This window comes from Indicator indicator, chromosome 16 (assembly GCF_027791375.1).
Source record: "Indicator indicator isolate 239-I01 chromosome 16, UM_Iind_1.1, whole genome shotgun sequence".
NCBI classification, from domain to species: domain Eukaryota; kingdom Metazoa; phylum Chordata; class Aves; order Piciformes; family Indicatoridae; genus Indicator; species Indicator indicator.
This window is the reverse complement of record NC_072025.1, coordinates 23,702,481-23,727,736: the sequence shown is the minus strand read 5'-3', so window position 1 is coordinate 23,727,736 and position 25,256 is coordinate 23,702,481. Positions and strand designations below refer to the sequence as shown.

Genomic DNA, 25,256 nt, shown 5'->3' with positions numbered 1-25,256 from the left:
TGCCTGTGACAATAAGTCATAAGTGATCTCCATCTCTTTATCTCTGCTCGTGAGCTTTTGCTCCTTATTTTATCTCTCTTCCCTGCTGAGGAGGGGTTGTGAGAGAGCAGCTGGGAGGGTTCTGGCAGGCACCTAGTTAGAGAGGGTCAAGTGCCATGTGGCTGGTTGCCTCCACTTTGAAACTCCATGTCTCCATTTCACAGTTCTATGTCTGGGCTAAACAGAAAGGCAAATCACTTGTGCAGAACTGTTCTGCATTCTGGTTTAATTGCAGATGTCCTCTCAGCATAGTGAGGAGAGTATACATCCTGGACTCATTCAGTTAATGATTAAGAGCTGTTTGGGTGGTGATGTTGGCTTGTGCAGACCAAATTGCAGACAAGCATTGAAATCTGTTTTCTTGATAATTTGCTTGCAGATACTAGCTCATTTTGAAAGACAGATTTATCTGTGGATGTTTTCCAGGTAAATCTATGTAGACCTTTCTGTATAAAACTTTACAAGGGGCTTTTTGCTAACAGGTAAAGAAACAGAAGAATCAGTGAAAGCAGATAAAGCTGGAGATGCCTCTCTACTCTTCAGCTTGGTTCCTGAAAGAAGGTTGAAAATTCTGCATACAATATTTTGATGGTCCAGCACCAGAACTACAGGACACTATCTAAAATCACATTGCTAATGTCTTCTTCAGCTGAGCTGGCTTACTTTAAATCCGGTGAAAGTGGGCATAGCTGTATGAAACAAAAACCTGCTCCTGTTCCTCTGGCAACTGAATATCCATCCCTCTCTTCTCTAGGTGGTTGTGTTTAAATGCTTTAGTCGTGCAGAAGTATATCAGCCACGTGTGCCAGTCAGGCTTACTTAGCAGGGAAAGATTATTGTTCCTTCTAGGCAAAACAAACTGCCATCAGTCTGGGGCTTCTTTGAGCTCCATCTAAGAAAATAAGCAAACAAAGCTTGAATAAACAAGCAAAGTAAATCCCCTTCTGCTGGCCTAGTGGCACGTTTGAGTTAAAAGGGACATTAAAGATCATCTAGGCCAACCCCCCATGCATTAAGCAGGGACATCCACAGCTAGATCAGGTTGCTCAGAGCTCTATTAAGCCTGACCTTGAATGTCTCCAGGAATGGGGCTTCCACCACTTCCCTGGGCAATATGTTCCAGTGTCTCACCACCCTCAGAGTAAAGAACTTCCTAATATCAAATCCAAATCTACCCTGCTCTACTTTAAAACTATTGCCCCTTATCCTATTGTTACATGCCCTGGTACACTGTCCCTCCGCAGCTTTCTTGTAGACCCCCTTTAGGTGCTGTAATGATAAGGACCCATTTTCTATACTCTCCGTTTATGAGTAGAAACCTTATGGGATGGATGATCAGAGCTAGCAGCGAGTTAGACAAGTCAAAGGCACCCATCACCGGCAAATGTCTGTTAGCCTCTGTAGTGCTACCTGAGAGATTGACTTGATCGGCATGATGCCCCGGTTGACTCTGCCAGATGAATGACCAGGTCTCCATTTACACAGAGGTCAACTGTCAGAGCCCTTCTCTGCAAGTGTCAAGTTTATCTCCTCAGGTCTGTAGTGAGAAACTTTAGCAGCTCTGCCAAAGTCCCCCAGAGCTAAACACTTAGCACCAGCACTTGCACGCCTTTGTATACCAGCCTCAGGGAAGATAAAAGGCTCATTGTGCTCATGGCAGAGGTCAGTGGGTTAAACACAAAGTGGTGTCTGCCTTGCAATTTGTGTCTAAATTGTAGGAAGCGTTTACATGTGTGATTAAAGCCAACCCCAAACACTCAGGAGCTAAAGAACACCCTTACACTGAGCACATTCCTGAGAATTTGTAGAAATAAGAAAACTACCAAGGGCTGAAAACATAACATCCAAAATGTGTTCATGTCTTGGGTTTGTTGTAGGAAGTTAACTGGGCCTGTGTGATACTTCTAGCCAAATGAGCTGTGAGTAAGGAATATAGCTTACCTGGGGCCAAACCCTGCCTCCTGTTAGTCAAGAGTCTTTCTTCAGTAGTTTTGATTTTTTTTTTTTGACTGAGTAGGGGATACAATATTCATTCAAAGGGTATCATGTGGTATTTTACACCCTTTTAAAATAAACTTCTCCCTCACCTTTTCTGATACAGCCTAATTGGAGCACTTGTACACAGAGATACAGGTGGAATAAAATTCTGGCATCAATCAAGACCTTATGTTTTCACCTATAAAAAAGAGGTGAAGTATCTGAGCTGGAATGCAAAATCCGGAGAAAGCAGTAAGGTAGTTTCCGGTGCTATTTTTGTATTTCCTGAGGCTCGTGTCATTATGTGCTGCCTTATTACTATTCTCTTATATAAGATAAGAAAATACCAGAGGGAAATTGCTTTTCCATTCTATTTCCTGAAGTCTAAAACACACCATTATTTCATCTTGCATTCAGATATCTCTGAAATTTAAATGCTGAAGATCCATTTAAATGCTGGCTGCTTCATAATGTATGTCCAGGATCCTGAGACTTTGGCTTATGTTTAGAGTTGCTTTGTAAGGGTTCTTGCCTTCTCTTTTTTGTTTCTCATGCTTATTTCAGTTAAAAGTATCTTTCTTCCTGCAACTAGCTTGTGTATTTTTTGTTTGTTTTGCTTTTGTATGTTTTGGTGGTTTTTTTGTCCCTGGGTGGTGAATCTTGCTCAGATTAGTCTGTGACAGGTTGGTCAGATGGTGAAGCCCACTGTAGTATGGTACAAGCAAACCTACTCTGATTTTGCAAATGTTTTAGCTACACTTTAGTAGTAACTATTAGAGTGGTAACACAGTAGCTCTTTAAACCTCTTTAATTTATTGAGCGTAGTAGCATAACTCATTTAGGTTTTCTTCTGGGTCAGTTTTTGGAAGGACAAATGTCTAACTTGAGTCACTGTTCCTTCGACTATTACTAGTGTGTCAGTGTGAGCTGAAATTCCCCCCCACCAACAATAACCAGGCTAGCCCAGTCTGGAAGCAAATGAAAAGCTGTATTTACAAGCAGAGTCTAAAATCTACAATGAAATGAATATATACAAATATACAAAATTCACGATATTCACAAATATATACAATCAACAGAAAAAGCACAATCGATCTCCCTTTGCTTCCCCCCAAGGGGACCCTCCCAAAGGGGCCTCCCTCTCCCAGGAGCTTCCCCCCCAGACCCCCCTGGACAGAGAAGCAGAGTTTAGTTGGAGCAGAAAGTTGTTAACTTAGCTGCCAAGGTCAGTGTGTGTTATCTTCAGCCAGAAGAGAAGAAGAAACAGCAGCCAGACAGCCCAGCAACTGCCCCCACTGCCGAACGCAGAATGTGCCGAATGCCCACTTTGTTTTGGGTAATAGTTCTTAAACATTTCTATCTATCCAATGGAAGTGTTTAGAACAATCGTTATTTTGCTTTCTTACACCCAATAGTGACTTATTTACATTCTTTCACTTTCTCTGTTCAGAACTTTGCAAGGAAAAATTAAAAAGACAGTTTCAAACCACCACAGTCCACCCCTTCTAAACAATTCCATTGGCTGCTACTATCATTTATCTAACCTAAAATAATATCTACAACAATAGGTGAATAAAGACCATAGTCCATTCCGGCTATTTCAGATGTAGATGATTCAAAAGAGTCAAATCACAGGAAAAACAGCAAACAATTTGTTTCCTCGCAGATGGAGCGAAGAAAGGAACAGGGACTCTCAGGTGACTCAGGGCTCTATTGGAAACTGTTTCTCTTTCGAGTCACATCATAGAGAGGTTTCACAATCTGACTGTATCCAGGAATGTGCAGTCTCCAAAATCCCACTATGCCTAAGAAACGCAGAGTTTCTTTCTTGTTGATGGGATTTGCCATGGTGGAGACTCTGTTTATCACATCCATTGGGATGTGACGGCGACCATCTTGCCACCGCACTCCCAGAAACTGGATTTCTCTGGCAGGTCCTTTCACCTTGTCTCGCTTGATAGCGAAACCAGCTTGCAAGAGAATGTCAAGGATTTTGTTACCTTTCTCGAAGACTTCTTCAGCAGTCTCACCCCAGATGATGATGTCATCGATGAACTGAATGTGTTCTGGAGCTCCACCTTTCTCCAAAGCATCATGGATCACTGCATGGCAGATGGTTGAACTGTGAATCCACGCCTGGGGCAAACGATTGAATGTGTACTGAATGCCTCTCCAGGTGAAAGCAAACTGAGGCCTGCATTCCTCTGCTATGGGAATAGAGAAGAAAGCATTAGCAATGTCTATGGTAGCATACCATTTGGCCTGCTTGGATTCCAGCTCATATTGGAGTTCCATCATGTCTGGTACAGCTGCACTCATGGGTGGAGTTACTTCATTCAAGGCACGGAAATCAACTGTCAGACGCCACCCTCCATTCTGCTTTCTCACAGGCCATATTGGACTGTTGAAAGGTGAATGAGTTTTGCTGATGACTCTCTGACTCTCTAACTGATGAATCAAGTTTTGGATGGGCACCAAAGAGTCACGGTTGGTTCTGTATTGTCTGTGATGCACAGTTTGAGAAGCAACCGGCAGCTTTACATCCTCTATCTCATGTTGTCCCACAACTGCAGATTCATCTGAAAGCTCAGGTCTAATGGACAACTTCAATTTTCCTCCATCAATTTCTACAGTTGCTATTCCAAAAGCCCATTTGTAACCCTTAGGGTCTTTAAAACGCCCTTCTCTCAGAAAGTCAATTCCCAAAATACAAGGTGCATTAGGACCTGTTACAATAGTATGTTTCTTCCACTGCTTCCCAGTTAAACTTATATCAACCTCTATCTTAAACAACTCTTGAGATCCACCAGTGACTCCCTGAATAGTTATAGATTCTCCCCCTTGATAATTTGATGGTATTATGGTGCACTGAGCTCCTGTGTCAACCAAGGCCCTGTACTTCTGAAATTTTGAAGTGCCAGGCCACTGGATGTACACATCCCAATAGATTCTGTTATCTCCATTATCCCTTACCTCCCCCTGGCGGAAGGCAGGGCACCCCTAATGGTGGGGATTACCTCCACATGTACAGCTGGCACAATGTCCAGCACCAGAATTAGGATCACTGTTGGAGCTATCAGAGTTGTTCTGGGAAACTGAGGAAGCGACAGCTACCCTCCTGGTATTGCTACCTCGGGATCTGCCCCTCTGCAGCTCCCGTAACCTCTTGAAAAGATCAGAAGTTGGTTGACCATCCCATCTGTTCATGTTCTCACCAAACTGATCACGCAGAGTTATCCAGATACTGCCACGTGATTGCCTCTGCTGTCTGTTTTGGTTTGACCTATTTTGGAATGGCCTCCTTGGAGCACGTCTGTTCCTAACAGCTGAAACTTGTATCCATCTGGAGGAAGAGGAATTAGAATCATCCCCCTTCATCAAGTTGGATATGGAGGTTTTAAGTTCCTCCTTCAGCTCTTTCATGCAATTCTCCATCTTTCCAGAGTTTCAATGGCTGAAACCAAAGAAGTACATGCAAGACTATCCTCCAACTGCCTCATTTGGTCAGTGAAATGGCCAACAGTGGGAGGCACTCCACCATAATTTCTTGCCACAATCCTGCTTGCCAGAATAGTGGCATAATTAGGAGGAGCAAGCTTAATGAGCTTTTTGGCAAGGCCTGTTCCAACAGGAATTTCATCAGGATTCAGAGTCTTATGATTCCATACATTACTTCTCTCACAGCAAACTCTCTCAGACGCTTGATTCCCTCAGCTATTGTGGTCCAAGGCTTAGGGTTCCATGGTAAATCATCTCTGCTGGGGTACCTCAGCGAGACTGCCAGTAGGAGGCGTGCCCACAGAGAAACTTTACCAATGCACTTGCCTAGATGCCTGTCTATGCCTGTATCCTTTGAGAGCATCCCCAACTGAGAGGCCGACTTGTCACCTACCACCAATGCTGGGGCTCCCATATCAAAACACCTGGCTAGCCAAGACAGGAGTGGCTCATTATCTCCTCTGATGTAATCCTTTCTCACATGTCTAATTTCCTGTCTGGGTGCATTAGCTGACTGTATGTCATCCTCATCATCATCATCATCATCATCCTGAGGTCGCTGTCCCCATAATCCTATTTTAATCCTCCGTTGAATTTCTTTGAGTTCAGAGGCACTACCAGCAGTTGCTAATCTACCAGGGTCTACATCCTGACCTACATCTCCATCATCCATGTGGGGTCTCAAGAGGTCTACCAGAGTTTTAAGGCTAACCCTCTCTTCCTCATCAGAAGGATCTTTCTTAACAGAGGGACCCTGAGTAGAAGGACCCTCATCTCCATCTGCACCATCTCCTGCAGCATCTGCATCTCCTCCTGCAGCTCCTTTACGCTTTCTGGTTACAGTGGCCACCAAATTTACTGGCTTGGTTTTCACATTCACAGCAGAGTTGGAAGAGCAAGTAGCCTTATGTCTTTCTTGACACAGTGCTATCAGTAGCCATATGATTATTCCAAGAAGCAACAAAATTAAGGCAAGCACAAGATATCTAGGGTACCACTGGTTCCAAAGACCCTCTGTAGTTGTAAGAGGAGTAACAAACTCATATGTGTCTGCTAGCGCATCCATAGTTGAGTTACCATAGCTTCTAAGCCCAGTAAGACCACAACAGAATTCACCAACATTCAGTAACTTGTTCTTAACCCAAAGAAATGACTTATATGCCACATATCTCACAATCTTGTCTATCATGCAAGAAATGGCCCATCTGTAGACAATTGCACCAATAATAGATGAAATAGAATGACTCAGAATCCAAAACAGCTTCATTTTGCTTCCTAATCTGAGCAGAAATAAATCAAACAAGCAATCGAGCCCCGAGTTGGAGCGCCAAAATAAAAAGTGTGTCGGTGTGAGCTGAAATTCCCCCCCCACCAACAATAACCAGGCTAGCCCAGTCTGGAAGCAAATGAAAAGCTGTATTTACAAGCAGAGTCTAAAATCTACAATGAAATGAATATATACAAATATACAAAATTCACGACATTCACAAATATATACAATCAACAGAAAAAGCACAATCGATCTCCCTTTGCTTCCCCCCAAGGGGACCCTCCCAAAGGGGCCTCCCTCTCCCAGGAGCTTCCCCCCCAGACCCCCCTGGACAGAGAAGCAGAGTTTAGTTGGAGCAGAAAGTTGTTAACTTAGCTGCCAAGGTCAGTGTGTTATCTTCAGCCAGAAGAGAAGAAGAAACAGCAGCCAGACAGCCCAGCAACTGCCCCCACTGCCGAACGCAGAATGTGCCGAATGCCCACTTTGTTTTGGGTAATAGTTCTTAAACATTTCTATCTATCCAATGGAAGTGTTTAGAACAATCGTCATTTTGCTTTCTTACACCCAATAGTGACTTATTTACATTCTTTCACTTTCTCTGTTCAGAACTTTGCAAGGAAAAATTAAAAAGACAGTTTCAAACCACCACAACTAGGTCTTGGTATTGTTACTTACTGTGGATGTTTCTTTGCATTTTGACAGGTGTACAACATGTTTCAACATCAAAGTCTTGGAATTAAAGTCAACATTCGAGTGACCAAACTAGTCCTGCTACGCAGCCGTCCCGTGAGTTCCAACCCATTTTTACCCTGCTGCTATAATTGTGCTGTGGTAGTCACACAGGCAGCACAGGATCCCACTCCTGGGGTGGGAGGGGGAAGTGGGGCACATCTGGCCACATCATCACAAATTGTAATCAGTGCTGCCACAGTTCAGCTGGTATTAAAAGTGGGATGTGTTAGGGCAGTGGGAGTGAAAGGAGCTACAGGCCTTTTATTTATCTTTCCCAGTAAATCTTTGTCTGCTTATAGTTGTGAACCAGTCTCAAAAGTTAGCTGTTACAAATATTAAAAATTTTATGGCTCTGGTGTCAAATATATAACCTCTAGGCTGAATGTAGTGTGAATGTAGTGCTGTGTTAGGAGATTATGACAGCTGCCAGCTGATGAAATTTGTTCTGTAGATCAAATGACAGAAGCCAGTGTGAACTCTGAGGTCCCTAGTGCAGTTGTTCAGAGGAAGCTGGCTGCACACTTTTGGTTCTTTCACAGCTGTATCTTTAGGCATCTGGTTTTTCATCAGAAGTCTGATGCTTTGTGTAAAGACTACAACTGATATTTCTTCTTTTAGTTCTTTTTTTTTTTCCCCCCCCCAAAAGGCGAAGTTGTCTATTGGGCATCATGGAGAGAGGTCTCTGGAGAGCTTTTGTCAATGGCAAAATGAAGAATATGGTGGGGCAAAATACCTTGGTAACAACCAGGTTCCTGGTGCAAGGGATGACACCCCTCCTGTGGATGCTGCTGTTTTTGTAACCAGGTATAGTACGGTCTGATCTATCAGTTTATTCACACCAATAATGGCCCATAGTCAGCAACGGGATTATCTGGTCTAGCAGAAATCTAAGAAATGGATCTGTTGATGATGATACATTTGCAGAAGCCTCACATGAAAGTGATTTGTCTTTTTTCTGTGTATGTTTAACAAGGTTCTGCAAGAGCATCTCTCCTCTTGAACTAGAGTAGTCATAGTCATGGTCACTATAGCATGTCATAGTCAAGACACAGGGAAGACATGGCTGTAGCACCATATGATTTTTTTTTCTGGTATAAATGAAAAAAATCTGGCATAAATGAAAAAATCAGGTAAGGTTTTGGAGAATAAGCCTCTCTTCCTAGAGAAAGTAGCTGTGGAATCAAGAACACAGCTGAGGACAAGTATTCCATGTGTAATTAGGTTTGAATCAACTAAACAGTCTGACGGGAGCAGACATTGTATCAGCAGTAAGGGGCTGATGAGGAATTTACCACCTAAAGAAAATGAGAGATGAATACCGTAAACTAAATTAATTTTCTCTTTGCCCTAGGAAATAACCACTTTAACACTCCTCCTTTATCATAACAGAGTGAATCTTCAATTGTTTGTGCATTTGAAAACTGCTGAATTTCGGGTGTGAATTAATCTGTGTATGACTACTTGAGCACAATTCCTTTCAAGGCATAGCTCTGTACCTATTGATGTATCAAACACATCAAGGTATGGCCCAGATGAAGTAAGCAGAAAGTGTTGTCCCTATGAACCTGTAGTGTTTTCCTCTTACCTGAGCTCAACCTCACAATACAGTGCGAGTCCCACATTCCTCACAGTTACCAGAAATTTGGAGTATCAAATCCATGGTGTTTTAAGTTGATTACATACTTCAAGGTGTAAATGAAGAATGCATTGTTACCAAAGTGATCTCCGAATGATTGAAGTGAGCACAAAAATGTAATGTAAGATGGATGCTCTGTGCTAGAAAAACACCACAACACTACTTCCTATCCCCTCTTCCCCAGTCTGAGACAGGAAATGTCTGTACTGCAGCTCAATATTTCTCACCTCTTTCACCCTTTTGTCTCTGCCAACAGTGTAAGTAGAAATACATGTTTTTTTGCAAAACCTGCCATTCTGATTTGTTGTGTTCATAGCCACATTACAAACTATCCATGGGATTTTGGTGAGTGTTCAGTAAAAAAGCTAGTGAGCAGGGTATGGGGCCAGCAAAGTTCTGAAGAATGCACCTTTGCAGATGCATGCAGTTCCCCAAATCCTCCTCTCTCCTCTGTATTCACTGTAGTCCAACCAAGCACTTCAGCAGATACTTAACATTTTAGACAGGGTGAATAGTTCCTTTGAAGTCAGTGGGCTGCACATCCTGGTTATAGTTAAGCATGTGCTCCATTGGATCTGGGCCTAAATAAATAACTAGCATTTTTGTTTAACTCATCTGAGCATCCAGTTGTCCTGCCTGACAAGTGAGGCAGACAGAATCTTTTCTGATGTGCTGTAAGCATGGGGTGGAGGGAACGAGCAGAGGATTTCATCTGTGCAGTCTTTCTTCAGCTTATAAAATTGAATGCATAATATCAGACTAAATGAGTTGGACTGAGGCATCTGAGGAAGGATTGTAGAAAGAATTTGTAGGAAAAATTGTTTAGAAGATTTACAGGGGTTTGCAGTCAGAATAGCTAGAGAAGTACAGGCTTGGTTGGGTTAGAAACTAGTTTCAGATTCTGTGAGGAAGTTCAGGCCAGGGAGTGCTTTGCTGTGCGTAAGAGCAGTGTTTTCCCTGGTGGATAGGGCCTCTGTCTGTACCTGTAGTTTTTCCTTCCTCCTTGCTGTGTCTTGCCATCCTTAACCCATCCAGCTTCTGCCACATAGAGAATGCTGCATTGCTTGGAAGACTTCTGGCCCAGCAGCCCAATTCTTGCGTCAGGGAAATGAGTTTTTTCCACTCTTGGCTTTGGAAATGTGTGTGTCCCTCGACCCTCCCCAGACTGTACAGATGGACCAGTGGTAGAGGATATGGGAACAACAGCATGTCCAGCACAAGCAATTGCGCCAGAAAAAGCAGAAGTTGAATTTTCAGCAGCTGCAGCTGGTTTAGGACTACAAACAGATTCTTTGGGGTCAGCCTCTGAAGAAATCCCTCTGGTTCCAATCTGGCTGTGTTCACTCGAAACACCAAGGCATGCTTGCCTTTTGAAACTTCAGCCCTAACTGATGTTCTGCATATAATCATTTGTCTGCAAAAGTAGATCATCTAGGTGGCAAATAACCCTCCTGTGGGATTTTAATAATATCCAGCTGATTGTCCCAGTTATGAAGCACACTATGTCTGTGAAATAAGATGTACCGTTGTCCAGCTCAGTAAATATGTGAGACAGTAGGAATAATCTGTTACAGCTCTGAAGGTCTGAGTACAGTGTTGTGGTCTCTATAACCATCAGACTTTCCTCGTTCAAATTCTGCTTTTGATCTTGCAGAAATTCAGATCTCTGCCATTGCTGGATGATGTACTTTTTGTTTTAATGGGCAGCTGACCCGAATAACCTTTGCCTGCAGAGTCTGTATCTTAGTGATCTTAGAAGCTAGTCTTGATGTTGCATTCACTAGGAAATCTTCAGACACGGTGATGTCCTCCCCATCACTTGACTGTAGATCTTTGGGTCACTTATTAGGCTCTAGGTGATGGGATAGCAGAGCAAAGAATTATACAATACTGACAGGAACAAAATTCAGAGCTGTCATTAAGCAGACTTGTTTTTTTTTTGACATACTGGTGTAGTTATTCCGTTTGCAGCCTGCTCTTCCCTTCCACGTTCCTCCAGACCTTTGCCTTCCCATTAAATGGGCAAATGAAGCGATTCAATGTGCACTGAGGAGACTGGGTACATAGAGCTACTAAATGTACATACGGATGTGGAAAGTTTTCTTTGGCAGTTTTTTGACTCTACCAGTTTCCTCTGTCCTTTAGCTTTATGACCCTGCAGGGTTAAACTGGTCAAAAGATGTCATTTGAAGGATGCTGGGAATTAGCTGCGGAACAAAATCCTCCTTATTCATGTTGCACAGTTCAGCTACTGTCCTGTTTCTTACAGGAAGGACTTATATTGCAGAATTCAGCTTAGCACAGTTAGGTATTTTTTTCCAGTTCATGTGAGCCAGATGGAAGAGTGACTGTAGGAGGAGTTCTGAGGTCTGCTTTTCTTCTTGCTTGTATTGAACAAAACAGCTCACTTGTTGTCATTTTTTAGAAGACTTGCTTAAGTCTCCTAAAGGAGAGACTGTACAATGCTATAAGTGCTAATGACTGAGAATTTCACAAGTCTTTGGAAGATGAGAGAACATGTTCAGTGGCTGAAAGTGAAGAGTAAAATTGCTTTGCAGCTGCAGCATGTGATTTCAATATATTATCCAAGACTTCGAGTCATAAGGTCAGATCTTGGATTTGAACTGCAGATCCTGGAATAACAGTTTTATCCCAACATAGCTCTATAAAAGATTCTGCAAACAAAACCATGTCTGTGTTATAAGAGATGTCTGCACATGCAACGAATATTAAGATACATTTTTTTATATCCTTGGCATATCATTCATGTCAAGCTCTCACTTCAAAAATACAGATGCAATCAAACTCAAAAATGCACCAGAGACAGACCTGTGGTTGAAGCCTTGTTAAAAGCAGATCAGTTTCAGTGCCATGATGGAGCTGTCTCACCTGATCAGTTTCAGTGCCATGATGGAGCTGTCTCACCTGACTAGTGTGAGTCATCCACAGCTTAGTGCCTTTTCAGCCTGACTGCCAGTAAATGACTGCAGGAGTTTCAGTAAAGAGGTGTTTTCTGAAGAAGACAGATCCATCAACCTCCTTTGTGTCTAAAGGTTTGGTTGTGTTTTTCTGTTTAGCCACAGAATTTTGGGGTAACAAGTTTCCAATAGGTCCAGATTATTTATAGCCTAGCATTTTGATACAAGATCTTTAAACAGAAGGGTAGTATCTATTGGACTTGTGTTCATGACAGTTTAAAGGAAGAGCTGAGAAGGTTTCATACTTACAGGCCCACACACGGTGAAATGAGTAGCTATGTGTCATTCTTCTTGCTGTTTCGGCCCTTCCCTGACCAGACAACATCACAGCTTTCTTCACAGACCAGGATTGTTCTGACTCTGTAGGAGAGTCTGCAAGTTGTGCTGGAGCATTTCCGAGACCCCTCATTTTATGGCATGGTGGTAATTTCTCCAGGGAGCTGCCCAAAAGTGCCAGACCTTTAAGTGTAGATCAGGGAGCTGAATTGCTGTGCTTTATTTACAGAGCTAGTCAGCCCCTGAAGAGAGATGCTTTTCTAGCAGTGGCCTCCTGACATCTGCTAATAGTTCAGCTATCTGTTGTCACAAGAGAAGCATCTGTTTGCTTTACCAGTTTATATAACATAGTAAGTCCTTAAATAAACCTCTGTCAGGCTGGCTCTGGGAACTCAAGCAGGCGTGCATGTGCCAGCTCTGTCAGGAGACTGTCATCAGTCTTCTTTGGAAAGGCTGGAATGCCAAGGTGTTGAGACACAGCAAGGCTGCAGTGAAAGATGAGGGCTGGGCCAGCGTGTGGTCGTAGCTTCCAATTTTGTTTTGTTCCTGTCTGATTTTTTTTTTTTTAATGCTGGGATAGTTCTCATGGTTTTTCTGCATTGAAGCGTGGTTAGTTTTCAATGAATGCTTAACAAGAGCTGGTAATAGCTGTTGTTTCTCTCCTTCCAAACCCTTGACAACTTGATTTGTGACTTTCAAAAGAGCTTGGTGTGAAGGGTTCAGGTTCATCAGCCACGGTCCCAGACTTTAAATTCCTTTTCCTATAAACACTGGTTTCATATTTTTCTTCAAGAGTAAAGTATTTTTAATCTTTCTCTCTTACTTATCTTTCTCTAAATATTATCTGTTTCTAAGTATTTATCTTCAAGTATTTTTAATCTTCCCATAACCAAACTCTTAAACTGAAGCTCTGACTGGGTACTGAGGCATTTCAAATGACACAATCCAAATGTACTAGTACAGTTCTCTCTCTGGCCTCCCCACGGGGTGAGGAAAGCCATAATGATAAAGATTGATTCCTTTGGTTAAGGAGCTTCTGAACTGTTTTAGCACATATGATGCTTTTCTCCAGTTTCTTTTCAGAGTGGATTGCACTGCAAAGCTGGTCTGGTGAAGATAGCTCCCAAAAGTTTAGGTCTAAGCACTTACTGAAATACATTCAAACCATTAATTTAGTTGTGAAATCCTTTTCCTTCCACACTTGTTCTTCTCTCCTGAGGAATCTCATTTACAAAATCTTCTCACCTGATGTGTCATCGCTTAGCTGGGGGAGCTTCAAGGCTTTTTATTCCGTTTCTGTTTAATACAGCTTTGTGTATCCCTGGTTGATTTGTCGGTGCCGGTAGCATATGCAGTATCTTTTCCTGCCTTGAGGAGATCTTAGGAGACTGGATGAGGTGTGGAGAAGTAACAGAGCTCTCTAATAAGGTCTCTTGAATCTCACTGTGTTGGAGTCAAATCATAAAGTGGCAAATCTGAGTGTAATAAGTTTAGCTGAAGCCATCCTGAAAATCGTCTTCCTTGTCAACCTCTGTCTCTCTCTTTAGTCCTGCTTCTTTCTTCTCCTTCTCTGTTCTAGTGGAAGAAAAAAAAATCTGAAGAATTGAGAATTTCTGGGTATATGTGACCAGTTCTGTGTGTCCTGACAGTGTCCTCACATACCTCCTCCTCCCACTTTTGAGGCATCACAAGGTGTCTGCTCCTTGTTACAGTTCTCTTGTGAAACTAAGAGGTTCAGTTGATCCAATTGCTGAAGAAGTCTGACATCAGTGGAGTGAGGCAGCACTTTAATAGCTAAATCTGAAGTCTGTCAAACTGGACTGTAGTGTATGCAGCTGATTCCTGTAATTGTTGGTGATCTTACAGTGGCAATCAATGATGCTATCAGTGTTGTCACTGTAGAGACTGCACAGAAGTTACAAAACCCTCAAACCTCACCACCCATGGTACGCGAGTCAGGCATCACTGCCTTTTCCTAGCCTGAAGTCTGGAGGCACAGGATACATTTCACTTCTCTTCTGTTTTTCTTTCTAGGACAGATTTCTGCGTACACAAAGACGAGCCTTGTGACACTGTGGGTAAGTCAAAGAAGTAGAGGAGGATATTTTGATAGCCACTTCTCTGCTAAGAGGAGCTTTCTGTGCAATCTTTCATTCTTTGTTTTGCTCTAATGTTGCTTTTGCTATTCTGTGTACTTCTGTGATGCAAATATAGATTAGTTGATCAGAGTGTGAAGTATAAATAAGCCATTAAACATTAACCCCTTCTAAGCACTGGAGGTCTGATTTCAGAAGTTATCTTAGGTATTCTTACTTCTTTGGCATGGATGTAGAATTAGATAACTGGATATTAAGGAACTGTCTTTTGGTATTTCTGTATAATGTTCCTTTCAGTTCTCTCTCACTTAAACTAATGGACATATTTCCCATTTTAAGTACCTGTGTAATGCTCCCAGATCAAACTGGCACCCAGACACCAGAGAAGAATATCTCATTGTTGGAAAGCCAAGTTAAATCTTTTCTGCCTCCTACTCCTCCTACTCCCTAACTGACTTTAATCTTACCTAAACCCTGGATACACAGGTTCCTACATATTAAATACCTGGTTTATTTATTGATTTTTAACTCAGGTATTAGTACCCTTCACTGTATCTTTTCTGGTTTATTGGGGTTTTTTTTAATCACCACAGCAGTGCTTGCAGTAGCAGCAGTGTTTGGAGGCATAGCTCAACATCCTCTCTGTGATGACTGCATGATTTTTTTTAGACTTGCCTCAAAGTCAAGTGGTCCCTTATCCTGCATTCTATGTAAACTTGGACTGGATCCTGATTTTCAGCTGATTTTACACTCCAGTGTTCAGAGAGACACAGATGAAGGGTTTCTATGCTGACAGTAGTGGGTGATGAAAAGCATGCGGGAAAGTGCCTTCAGCAGAAGTTCTAAGACTGCCTACAGAAGTCTCATCTCAGAGTGCAGATCCTTCCCTTTCTGTGTTGTGGAGACTGATCAGGTGAAAGAATGAAACAGATGAAAAAGATACGTTTTCTTTTCAAACATGAACAAGGACTGGTCCCTACATCCAAGGGTTTTTCTCCAGTTGGAATCCCTCAACTTATATTTATTCTTTGTCCAGTGGAAAGTGCACTTCCACTGAGGAAGGCTTTTATGCTATCTACCTGCATCTGGAGATGGCTATGCTAAGAGACAAAGGTGGGGGGGGCAGGGTGTGTGCAAGAAATAAAAGGAAAGAGAAGCTGATGGAAGACACATGCTGACTAAGGTCAGGGCTCTTTCCATTTTTAAAGACAGCATTGTTGAGGATCTCTGTCCAGGGAATTACATTACCATAGACAGCATGGCTAAGGAAATATTATTATGACTTCTTTTCTGTTCTTACAATACCCAAGCACTTTCTTGTCCTGGGACTTGCTGCAGGCTGTGGCTGCAGTGGAGAAAGTGGAGCATCAGAGCAATAAAGAGTAAACTCTTTTGTTACTCTTTCCAGGATAGCTTCTCCAAGATATTTAGAAGGTGAATATTCCTGGGACAAACCCAGTATGGCATATTTGGTCTCTTCAATCCTACTTTTCCTTCCTACTGCCCTGACAGTTTCATTGTGTGGCAGTAAAGAACCGGCATCTTTACTTAGGCATTTTTTTTGCCCTGATGTTTCTTTTGTCTGAACCCTAAGGCAGTGTGCCTTGTCCCTGAGTAAAGATGAAATCTTCCATTATATGATACCATCATTTCTTAAACTGTTGAAATAAGTAAATATTTTGACAACTCCAAGCATTATTGCCTGTACCCAAGTTGGTGAGTTACTGCAGCCATTTCAACCATCTGTAAGGTGGGCCCTTATCTTTGTGTTGTATACACTAGCAGCATACATTGAAGGTTTTCTGTAAAACCATAAAATGAGGAGCTATTCTAGTAGGGCTGCAACCTGAATGAAGCCCCACACTCTGCTATCTCATCCATGTCTGCCTTGAGAAATACTTCTTATGTGTAGTGACTGGAGGGAGAGCCTGAAGAAGATACCCAGTTCCTCAGGTCTTCATGTTGTTAACAAGGAATGCAGTGGTGTAGTATGAAATTGGTATGTATTGGTGGTATGTGATTCGTTCTTTACTGGTGAAAGTTACCCATATCCATTCATATTACAGATGTTAGACCAGAATAAAATGTGGCCTTGTCTTGTTTGCATATGTGTCACAGCAGAGGAAGAATAAGGAATGTAATTCTGTGGCATGCAGATAGTTTGAGAAAGTGGTTAGTGTTGACAGTACTAAATTTTAACTGTGTTCTCCTTAGAATAGGGGAAAATAGTTGTCAATTGTAGAGAGGTAGGTTTGTAATGACCACCATTCTGTGCCTTCTACATATACATGAGTTATATAGGTAGCAAGGTAGCATGACATTTACTTGAGCTTAAGATAGTGCAGCAAAGTAGACTGATGCATACTGGCTTATGAAAAATTATTGTTAGCAGATTCCTATTCCTCACTCCAGTCCCCTCCAAATCAGTAAGGCTGTATGCAAAATCAAGAAACTAGTCCAGAGGGGGACATACATTTGTCTTGAAAGTGGTACTAAGGCTATAGCACTCCCACAGTTCTCCAGAACAGCAGCTTGCTTTCATTTCTTGACTACGCTTCACTTTTCTTTGTAAAGAATATGATCTCAGCAGATGCATAGGTGGTTTTATACCTGCTTATGGATGAAATTGGTCATTGCAATGTGTTACATTGCTATCCTGTAAAGGAAGAAACACGTTTCTAGTGAACAGGCACTCTCCTTAAACTAGGAGACTGAGGCTGCTGCTCTATATAAGGCAGAGGATCTGGACACTAGGCTCCTGATTTCTATTCTCTGGTATTGACTCATTGTGTGACATCTGGCAAGTCACTTACATTCTGAATGCTTCTGTCTACCTCTATGAAATGAGGATTTTGAGTGCAAAGGTACAGGAGATTGTATGACTTAAGAAGTTCTCATATAAGGCAGTATGATGTCCTTGGGTATATGATGCAGTACAAATCTTGCTTAGTCACATTTGAGAGACCATAAAGAATCTATTAGATTGTGTCTGCTGAAATAAGATGATGCAGAGAGCAGTAGGTAACAGGTTTTTTAGTGACAGTGCCTTGATTTTCTTTACTTTGTGAGAAATACAGAAGCAGAACTTTCCCTGGGGGAAGTATTGAGGCCCAGCTGTTGTTCGGAAGTAGGATTATGAATTTTAAATGGCTTATAAGAGGTGTTCATGTGCTCAAAAAAATCCATATTGAAAAATCTTTCTGGAAACTTTGCCTGCCATGCAGGCACCGAGAGAAAACAGCAGCAGGAGGTTTGTATTTGTATTCTGGCAGGGGACCCTCAGTGAAACCAGTCATGCTGGGGACTTCGTTCCAATTTTCTTGGCGCAGTTACCAAGGTAATGTAGAAGGTTACATAATGGCTGAAAGAAACTCAAAAATGGTGAAAGTATGTAGGGATGTCTTTGTGGGGTGGTACCTCGCTGGCTGTATCAAGAAACAGAACCACTTTTGTTTAAGAAATGGTTTGTTTCTGCTTGTTGTCCCTGGGTGTGTAAGTTAGCCCTGAGAAGGAGTGAATTTGAAAGGAGATGGACAGAAGGAAAACGATGTCCAATACATTTGCAACAACTGTGTTTCAACAGCTCAGTTGCAGGACCTCCCATTTGCTCTGTGATTTGAGTAGGGCAGGTTCCCTTTGTGCCACACAGCCTTGTCACACACCAAGCAAAATATTTGCAGGCTGCTGCTTCTTCAGACCCATCTCTTGTGATGTGACTCTGACCAGAGCTACTGTTTCCTGTAGAAAAATATTTGTTCCAGTTGAGCTGCCTCTAAGCCAGCCAAATTGAGAGTTTAATGTCTAGCTATTAATATCAGGCTGCAGCTTGGAGCCTTGCATGTTGTCAGAATCCAACCTTTCTGTGACATAAGCAGATTGAGAATGCCCCTTTCCTTCAATATTTCCACTGCTGGTGCCAAATAAGCAGCTTTATGGTTACTTAGGAATGATTCTGCATATTTCAAGGCAAAGTTTGGCCTTGATTCCTCAGTGTACATGTTACCCCAGATCCAAACTGAAGCTTCCCTGTATTCAGCTAATAATAAAAATGGGGGCAGTGTGGAACTGGGAAAGGGAAAATGATAATGTCTTAAATATCCTCAAGATTGCTGTGGTTAAAACCTCTGCTGCAGTCAGGTGTGCTTTTCTGTGGCTTGATGGCAGGAGAAAGAAAGCAGAGTATAATGTGTGTGCTGCAGATGGGCAGGTTTCACTGAAGGAATAGCTGCCTGGAGAAAACCAAGCATCAGAGCAGAGGTGATTGAGAAACAGGTTTCCAGGATGTTTCCACAAGGGAATCAATGTTTTGTGAAAAACATTCTCATCTCCTGGCTGGCTTTAATTAAAGGGCTCAAAAATAACTTTCTGAAGGTCTTAAAGGTTAAAAATGCTTCCATAATTTGTGTTCTTTTTCTTGAGTCCTCCAAACACCAATATGTCAATTGGGGAATTAAGGTTTGGGTTGTGCCACTACACTACTGGGTGACTACACAGATGATATTTCTCTGCCATACTGCTGTGTTCATATCTTACTCTTTTCCCTGCTTTCTTCTTATGAATTTGTCATTGTAAAGTGTTTCAAAATATGTGCAGGTTGTGCAGTCTCCAAGTAAATTTCATCCTTTTTCCATTCCAGGTAGAACAGGTGAGTAGAGGGCTGTACATTTTTACCTTTTCCCTGGCCATTTGCTTGCACAATTGGGTGGTCTCCTGTCCACAGCAAGTAACAGTTTTTGTTGGTCCTGCCTGTACCATGTACTGTTCATTAAAATCTGTATAATACTGATTCCAGTCCCCTAACAGTGTCACAACAGAGGATCAAACCCCAAGGAAAGGGAAAAGGCTAGCTGGTTTGCTGTGAGTGGAAAAGAAAAGGAGTTCTCACATTAAAAACATTTTCCATAGTGGTTCATGTTGAATGTTTCTGTATATTCCAGGGTGGGTTTTTATTTGATGCCAGAATAAATAGAAATACCTGCTGCTTAAAACAATTCATTAGAGAAGCAGTGCTTGGCTTTAGGAAAAGCCTTGCTGGGACTGTCAATCAGACCAAAGTCAAACAGACTTTAATGTATTAAAATGAACATACAGTAGGTTTAAAATATCCCTTAAAGAAACACTGTCAAGCTGATTTAATGTTTGTGAAAGAGAGGGACTTCGCAGAACTGCAAATTTTTATGTCACTTGAAGCTGTGTAGGGCAATGGAGAATCAGGCTGCTGGCTTTATGAAGCCAAAGGGAGCCATGGTAAGTGCAGTGGAAGACGTTTTCCCTTGCCTTTTGGTTGCTAGGCAACAAATGCTTGGCTGCGCAACCCAGACAGTGCAGAAGTGTGCTTGCTATTGGGCATATTCATCACTACCATCTCTCAGGCCCCACCCTACCCACAACAGCCTTCCAATTTCTTTTCACCAGCTAGCAATCTCTCTTCCAAATTCCCGCTGAAAGCTTGCATGCCGAGTGAGTGTAATATAAGATTGCATACATTTTAATAGAAGTACTGGGATAAGCACAACCACGCCAGTAATCAGGAATTGCTGCTGCTGTAACTCTTGCTGTTCCTCACTTCAGGGCTCTGTGTGCACTTTTCCTTCTTTCTTGTGTCAGGGACAAGGCTTCAGCCAGGCTTCATCTGTGTTCAACTGTTTGCAAGCTCAGAGCTAAAGACTGGAGGGAAATCCTGCTCACACTGGACTCTGTGTGAGGATTTTGTTGTTGATTTCAGTGAGGCAGGGCCCTGGTCCTGTTGTCGTATGTTAGACAACATACCACCCTCCTTTGGGAGTGCCTGAGACATCTTTGGAAAGCCTGATATCCTGAGAATGGTCCTGTAATTACTTTTTGAAAATCAGTTGAGATGTCTGTTAAACTGTCTATTTGAGCACTCAAAATCACTGAAATATTTGAAAATCTTGCAAAGAAGCAATAGCTTGTGAGATTCAGAAAACAAAACCCAGTAGAAACCACAGTGAAGCTGACCAGTCTGCTTTGGGAAAGACAAGTAAAACAAAATACAAAGAACATGTATACACAATCTATTATCTCCATCCAGTCGGTAAAAAATAAACAAGCTGGGCATGTCAGTTTCAACAGACAGCATATTCATAGTTGATGTAATTAACTTCCTCATTGAATTACATGAAAGCTTAATATGTGTACAATGAGTTGATTGAGTCAAGCATTGATATCACTTTATAGAGACTTTTTCTCTGCTTTTATTTTCATGGAAAGTAGAGCATTTGAATATCATTTGCCTTTGGGTGTGTTTTGTGGCTCAACAGTCTTGTTGAGGTTTGTCTTTCTTCATTCCATGTACTGTTGGATTGTTGGTGTCCTTAGCTGAGAAATGACTGTCTTTCTGGGAGAGATGCAGGACCCAAATGATAGATGCTGTCCTTAGTTCAGAGCTTATATGGTCTTTTTATAGAATTTGATCAGTCTCTTCTTAAAATGCTATCTATGAGTGCTACTGACTCAATTTCTAGTTATCTCAATTTTTTTTCTTCATCCCCTCTCTGTTGTTTCATGTGTTTGGGGCAAGAATTAACTTGCATAATTAAATGGAAACTTTTCGTTTGGGGCGGGTTAGTGACAGATTTTCTGTATGTTTGCCATTGTTCCCTCTTCCATTTGTTTCCAGTCCCTAGTTCTTGAGTGTCACAGATCCTTGGTTGCTCTCATGATTAACTTGCTTTCCATGCCTTTTTGCCAAAGGTCTCTTTCTGTTTGGTGGCAGTTCAGATCTCTTAGAAGTTCTTGCTAAATTTGTTCTTCATCTTCTCTTTGTTTGACTGGGCCTGGATATGGGCTGCTCTTCCCAGAGAGGCCTGAATGGTCTGTCTTCCATCACGCTAACTGCATGGCTTGCCCACTGAGGTCATGGAATTTCCCTACGTTTACTGCACTTTGTTCTTCATAAACCTCCCCCAGTTCCTTATTAGCTCTCCTCCATATATCATTCTCCTCTTGTAGCCCCAAAATGTGTTTCAAGCACTTCTGTTTTCCAGTTATTTATCTGTCTGTCTTTTTAGTAAGCACTGATCCCTCAAGATAAAATATTAGGCCTCACAGTGGTGGTGTGTGTTTGAAGCTAACTTCTTGTTGGTAATTTGGAACTAAACACTGTCAGTGGGGAGGAATAACACACTTCCTGCTCTGTGTCTGGCCTTTCATTTCCTCCACCAGCAAACTGGTATTGATAATTAATGCTCTTAATTATTTGAGCTGGCTTGCTGAAATACCGACATAGTCTCTGTCAACTGTAATATAGCATATCCAAAGTCTTCTCATCAGCTTACCACCCTGCTTTTTTTTGTTAGTGTATCTTCACATCTTGCTTTTCTTGTTGCTCACCCAAACTTGTGCTCAGGCTGTATGACAGAGTTTTTGTCGTCTTTATTGTGACTTGTCCCAAGGATGGTTCAGGTTGTGTTAGCTTATCTTAGCTTGCAAACATTACCCTCTTTTATAGTTTCATTAATGGTTCATGGGAATGTGTTTTGACAAAGACAAGAGACCTGTCTAAAATGCTGTGGAAAGGAACTGTAGTATTCCTTGACCAGGCAACATCTGAGTAAATACCCTTCGGGCAGTCACATCTCATAGTTGTACAAGGTAGATGTTGATTGCTCCGTGAATGAAAGGCATCTTCAGAAAACTCACTAGCTACAGGTATCTAGGACTCCAAACCAAATCCTAGCCTACCGTCAAATCAGTGTGCAACTAAACTCCTTTCTATTGCCTTTATTAAAAGGTGTATGGCATGAGGCAAAGTATGTGCTGTGACTTTGTTGATATTTATTCTGATACTCTGACTTTACTCTTTTATTTCAGCTCCATGTCATAACTCACTTTATGTGTTAAGTCATTGTGCAGTTTGGTATGGGTGCGAACATGTCCTGCATTCCACTCCAGGGTCATTCTTGTCTGTGTGAAATTATATAGGCATGTACACAAGCACCTGGGAATTTCAGTCTCCTAACTTAAAGGGCAGATACCCATATAAGATGTTCCCTTTGACATCTTTTTACCCCTCACCCTCTTCTTGGGTCTGAGGTTTTGACATGCAATCACTGTGGGGAGAAGAATTTGTTTTAACTCTTTTAACTAACACTTCACAATGAATTTGTATGATAGTGTTCCTCAGAAGCAATTAATTAAACTTCCAGGCTAGCACAGAGTGAAAACTAATCAGAAACATAATTTTTAAATCATAGAATCATTAAGGTTGGAAAAGACCTTCCAGATCAAGTCCAACCATAACCCAACTACCATGACCACTAAACTATATCCTGAAGCATCTCATTTACATGGTTCTTGAACCCCTCCAGGGATGGTGACTCCACCACACCTCCCTGGGCAGCCTCTTCCAATGTGGTGTGTGGAGCTGGTGCTTAGGGACATGGTTTAGTGTTGACCCTTCAGTGCTGGGTCAAGGGTTCAACTGGATGGTCTTTGAGGTCTCTTCCAACCAGACATATTCTGTGATTCTGTGACAGCAATGTTTTCCCCTGCATCCAATATAGGATAGGCATTTTCTTTGCCTTTCTTTTTATTGTTAATGTATATGTAAAAATCTTTTTTGCTATCCCTCAGGGCAGCAGCCAGGTTGAGTTCTAGCTGAGCTTTTGCCTTTCTGATGTTCTCTTTGCATGATGTAACTAGATCCCAGTAGCTGTCTTGAGTTGCTTACCCCTCTTTCCAAACTCTTCCTTTTTTTCCTGAGCCCGCCTGCAAGAGCTCTCTGTTTAGCCAGGCCTGTTGTCTTCCCCAGCAGTTTGTTTTATAGGGACAGCTTGCCCCTGCACTTCTGAGTCTTCCTTCTTAAAGAGTGTCCAGCCTTCCTGGACCCTTTTGCCCTCCAGGACTATTTCTCAAGGGACACTCTTAACCAGTGTCCTGAACAGTCTGAAGTCTGCCCTCTGGAAGTCCATGGTAGTGGTTTTACTGACCCCCTCCTTACTTCACCAAGAATTGAGAATTCTGTAATTTTGTGATCGCTAAGCCCAAGATGACTTCTGACCACCACATCACCCACCAATCCTTCCCTGTTTGTAAACAGTAGGGCCAGTGAGGCGCCTCCCCTGGTAGGCTCATGTACCAGCTGTGTCAGAAAGTTATCTTCCATACACTCCAGGAACGTCTTAGATTGTTTCTTCTGCTGAAGGCAGAAGCTTAATTGATGTCCAGCTCAACACATGCTGCCAAACAACTGTCAAGAAAAGCTCTGGAACTGCTCCTTGCTACTGTGTGTGTGAAGCTGAGAAGCCTTTGTGGCAGACATGAGCAGAACAATCTCATTGTACTAGGTTTGTGGACAGACTATTTCTGTCTTTTGGGATTTATAGTATTTCTGCTGTTGTCTCTCACCTCATCCATGTAAGGGAGACTTGCAGATTGCAGGTTTTACATGTTTTCTGTGCTGTTGCTCCAGCTTCACATCCCAGCTCCTTGCTGAGGATTTCTTTTTCTGGGGGATTCTCGCAAGAATGAACACAAAACAAATCAAATCTTCTCTTGTGCTTCCATAGCTCATCCTGCATCTTCTTTTTCTAGTATAAAGCTGTGGAAAGAGAAATGACGTTTGTATTTTACAGTGTCAAACCCACTCTCACTATGCCATAAATAACCCATTCCTTGTTATTGTTGTTTGAGCTAGAAATGCCAACCCAAGAGTCTCTGCAGCAGAAAGCAGGATTTTGTCTACCAGACAAAATCCTTCAGACCAGATGGACAGGGAGAACACGGGAGTCATAAAAGCAGTTGCTAATTGTTTCTTATCTAAGAGCAGGGAGCAGATTCGGCACACCCTGACTTTCAGTTCAGTGCCTTACCTAGTAGTTCAAAGTGCCTCCCTGATAGACCTGTGCCATTAAACAGTACATTGAGGGGCGTTTGCATTTTATTTCACTTGTAAAACAGAATTACTTGAGAGGAGAAGGAAATTAATTTGTAAACAGGACTTTCTCTCAGTAAAATTCAAAGCTCTTTACTGAAGAGATCAGTACTGTTATTCCTATTGTACTGAGCAAGCCTAGAGGTGGGAAGGGACATGCCAAAGGACAGAGCTGGCTGGGGATTAAGTCACAGCTTTGGGGTCTCAATCCAGACCCCTCACTCAGCTGGAGGCAATGCTACCTCTTCTTGGCCTTCCCAGGGGAAGCTCAGCTTCTTTGGGCAGCAGCCAGTTCTTCAGGTCAATAAAATAATGATTTAACCTCTCAACAGGCCAGTTTCTTCTTTCCACTGCTTGGGCCTTTATTTTTACCTCCATTTGCACTTTCCAGCCTGGTCAGTTTGCTGCAGACTGCAGCCATATGTTGTTTAAGAAAGCTGATGTATTTATAATTCAGAAACCTCTGAGGTTTCTCCTCTCCTCCTGTCAGACATAGATAGCTTTTATCCAGTTGACTGCTTTACAGTGCCTTTATCCTTTGCTGGCTTGAAAATGTTTCAGATAGCTTCTATTGTTTTATAGACCCTGTAGCTAAAAAAACAAGTTGTGTAAAAACATCTGTACATCTGTGCAATAGGCTACAGACATATAAGGTAATAAGGCATGATTGCATTCATTGTAGCATTTGCTCCACTGGATAATCAAATAGAAGCATTCCAGTTGCACACAGGATATGTAAGAGTAAGGAAAGGAAATGAAGGACAGTTGCCTACTGTAATTTTACATTTCTTCTGTCTAGCAGCTGCCAAAACTAAATGCAATTTTGAGAGCAAGTTTTAAATAACGTAGAGATGAGATT

The 25,256-nt window shown here is 42.0% G+C and overlaps 1 protein-coding gene across 1 annotated transcript in view; it reads left to right on the top strand.

Moving 5' to 3' along the window:
- The window catches only part of ADAMTS17 (ADAM metallopeptidase with thrombospondin type 1 motif 17), a 180,768-nt gene that overhangs the window by 34,563 nt on the left and 120,949 nt on the right, over positions 1-25,256 (top strand). The window contains exons 5-7 of the mRNA XM_054388055.1: positions 7,487-7,570; positions 8,163-8,320; positions 14,441-14,484. Of these exons, the coding sequence (XP_054244030.1) occupies positions 7,487-7,570; positions 8,163-8,320; positions 14,441-14,484 (286 nt within the window). The remainder of the gene's footprint in view (positions 1-7,486; positions 7,571-8,162; positions 8,321-14,440; positions 14,485-25,256) is intronic.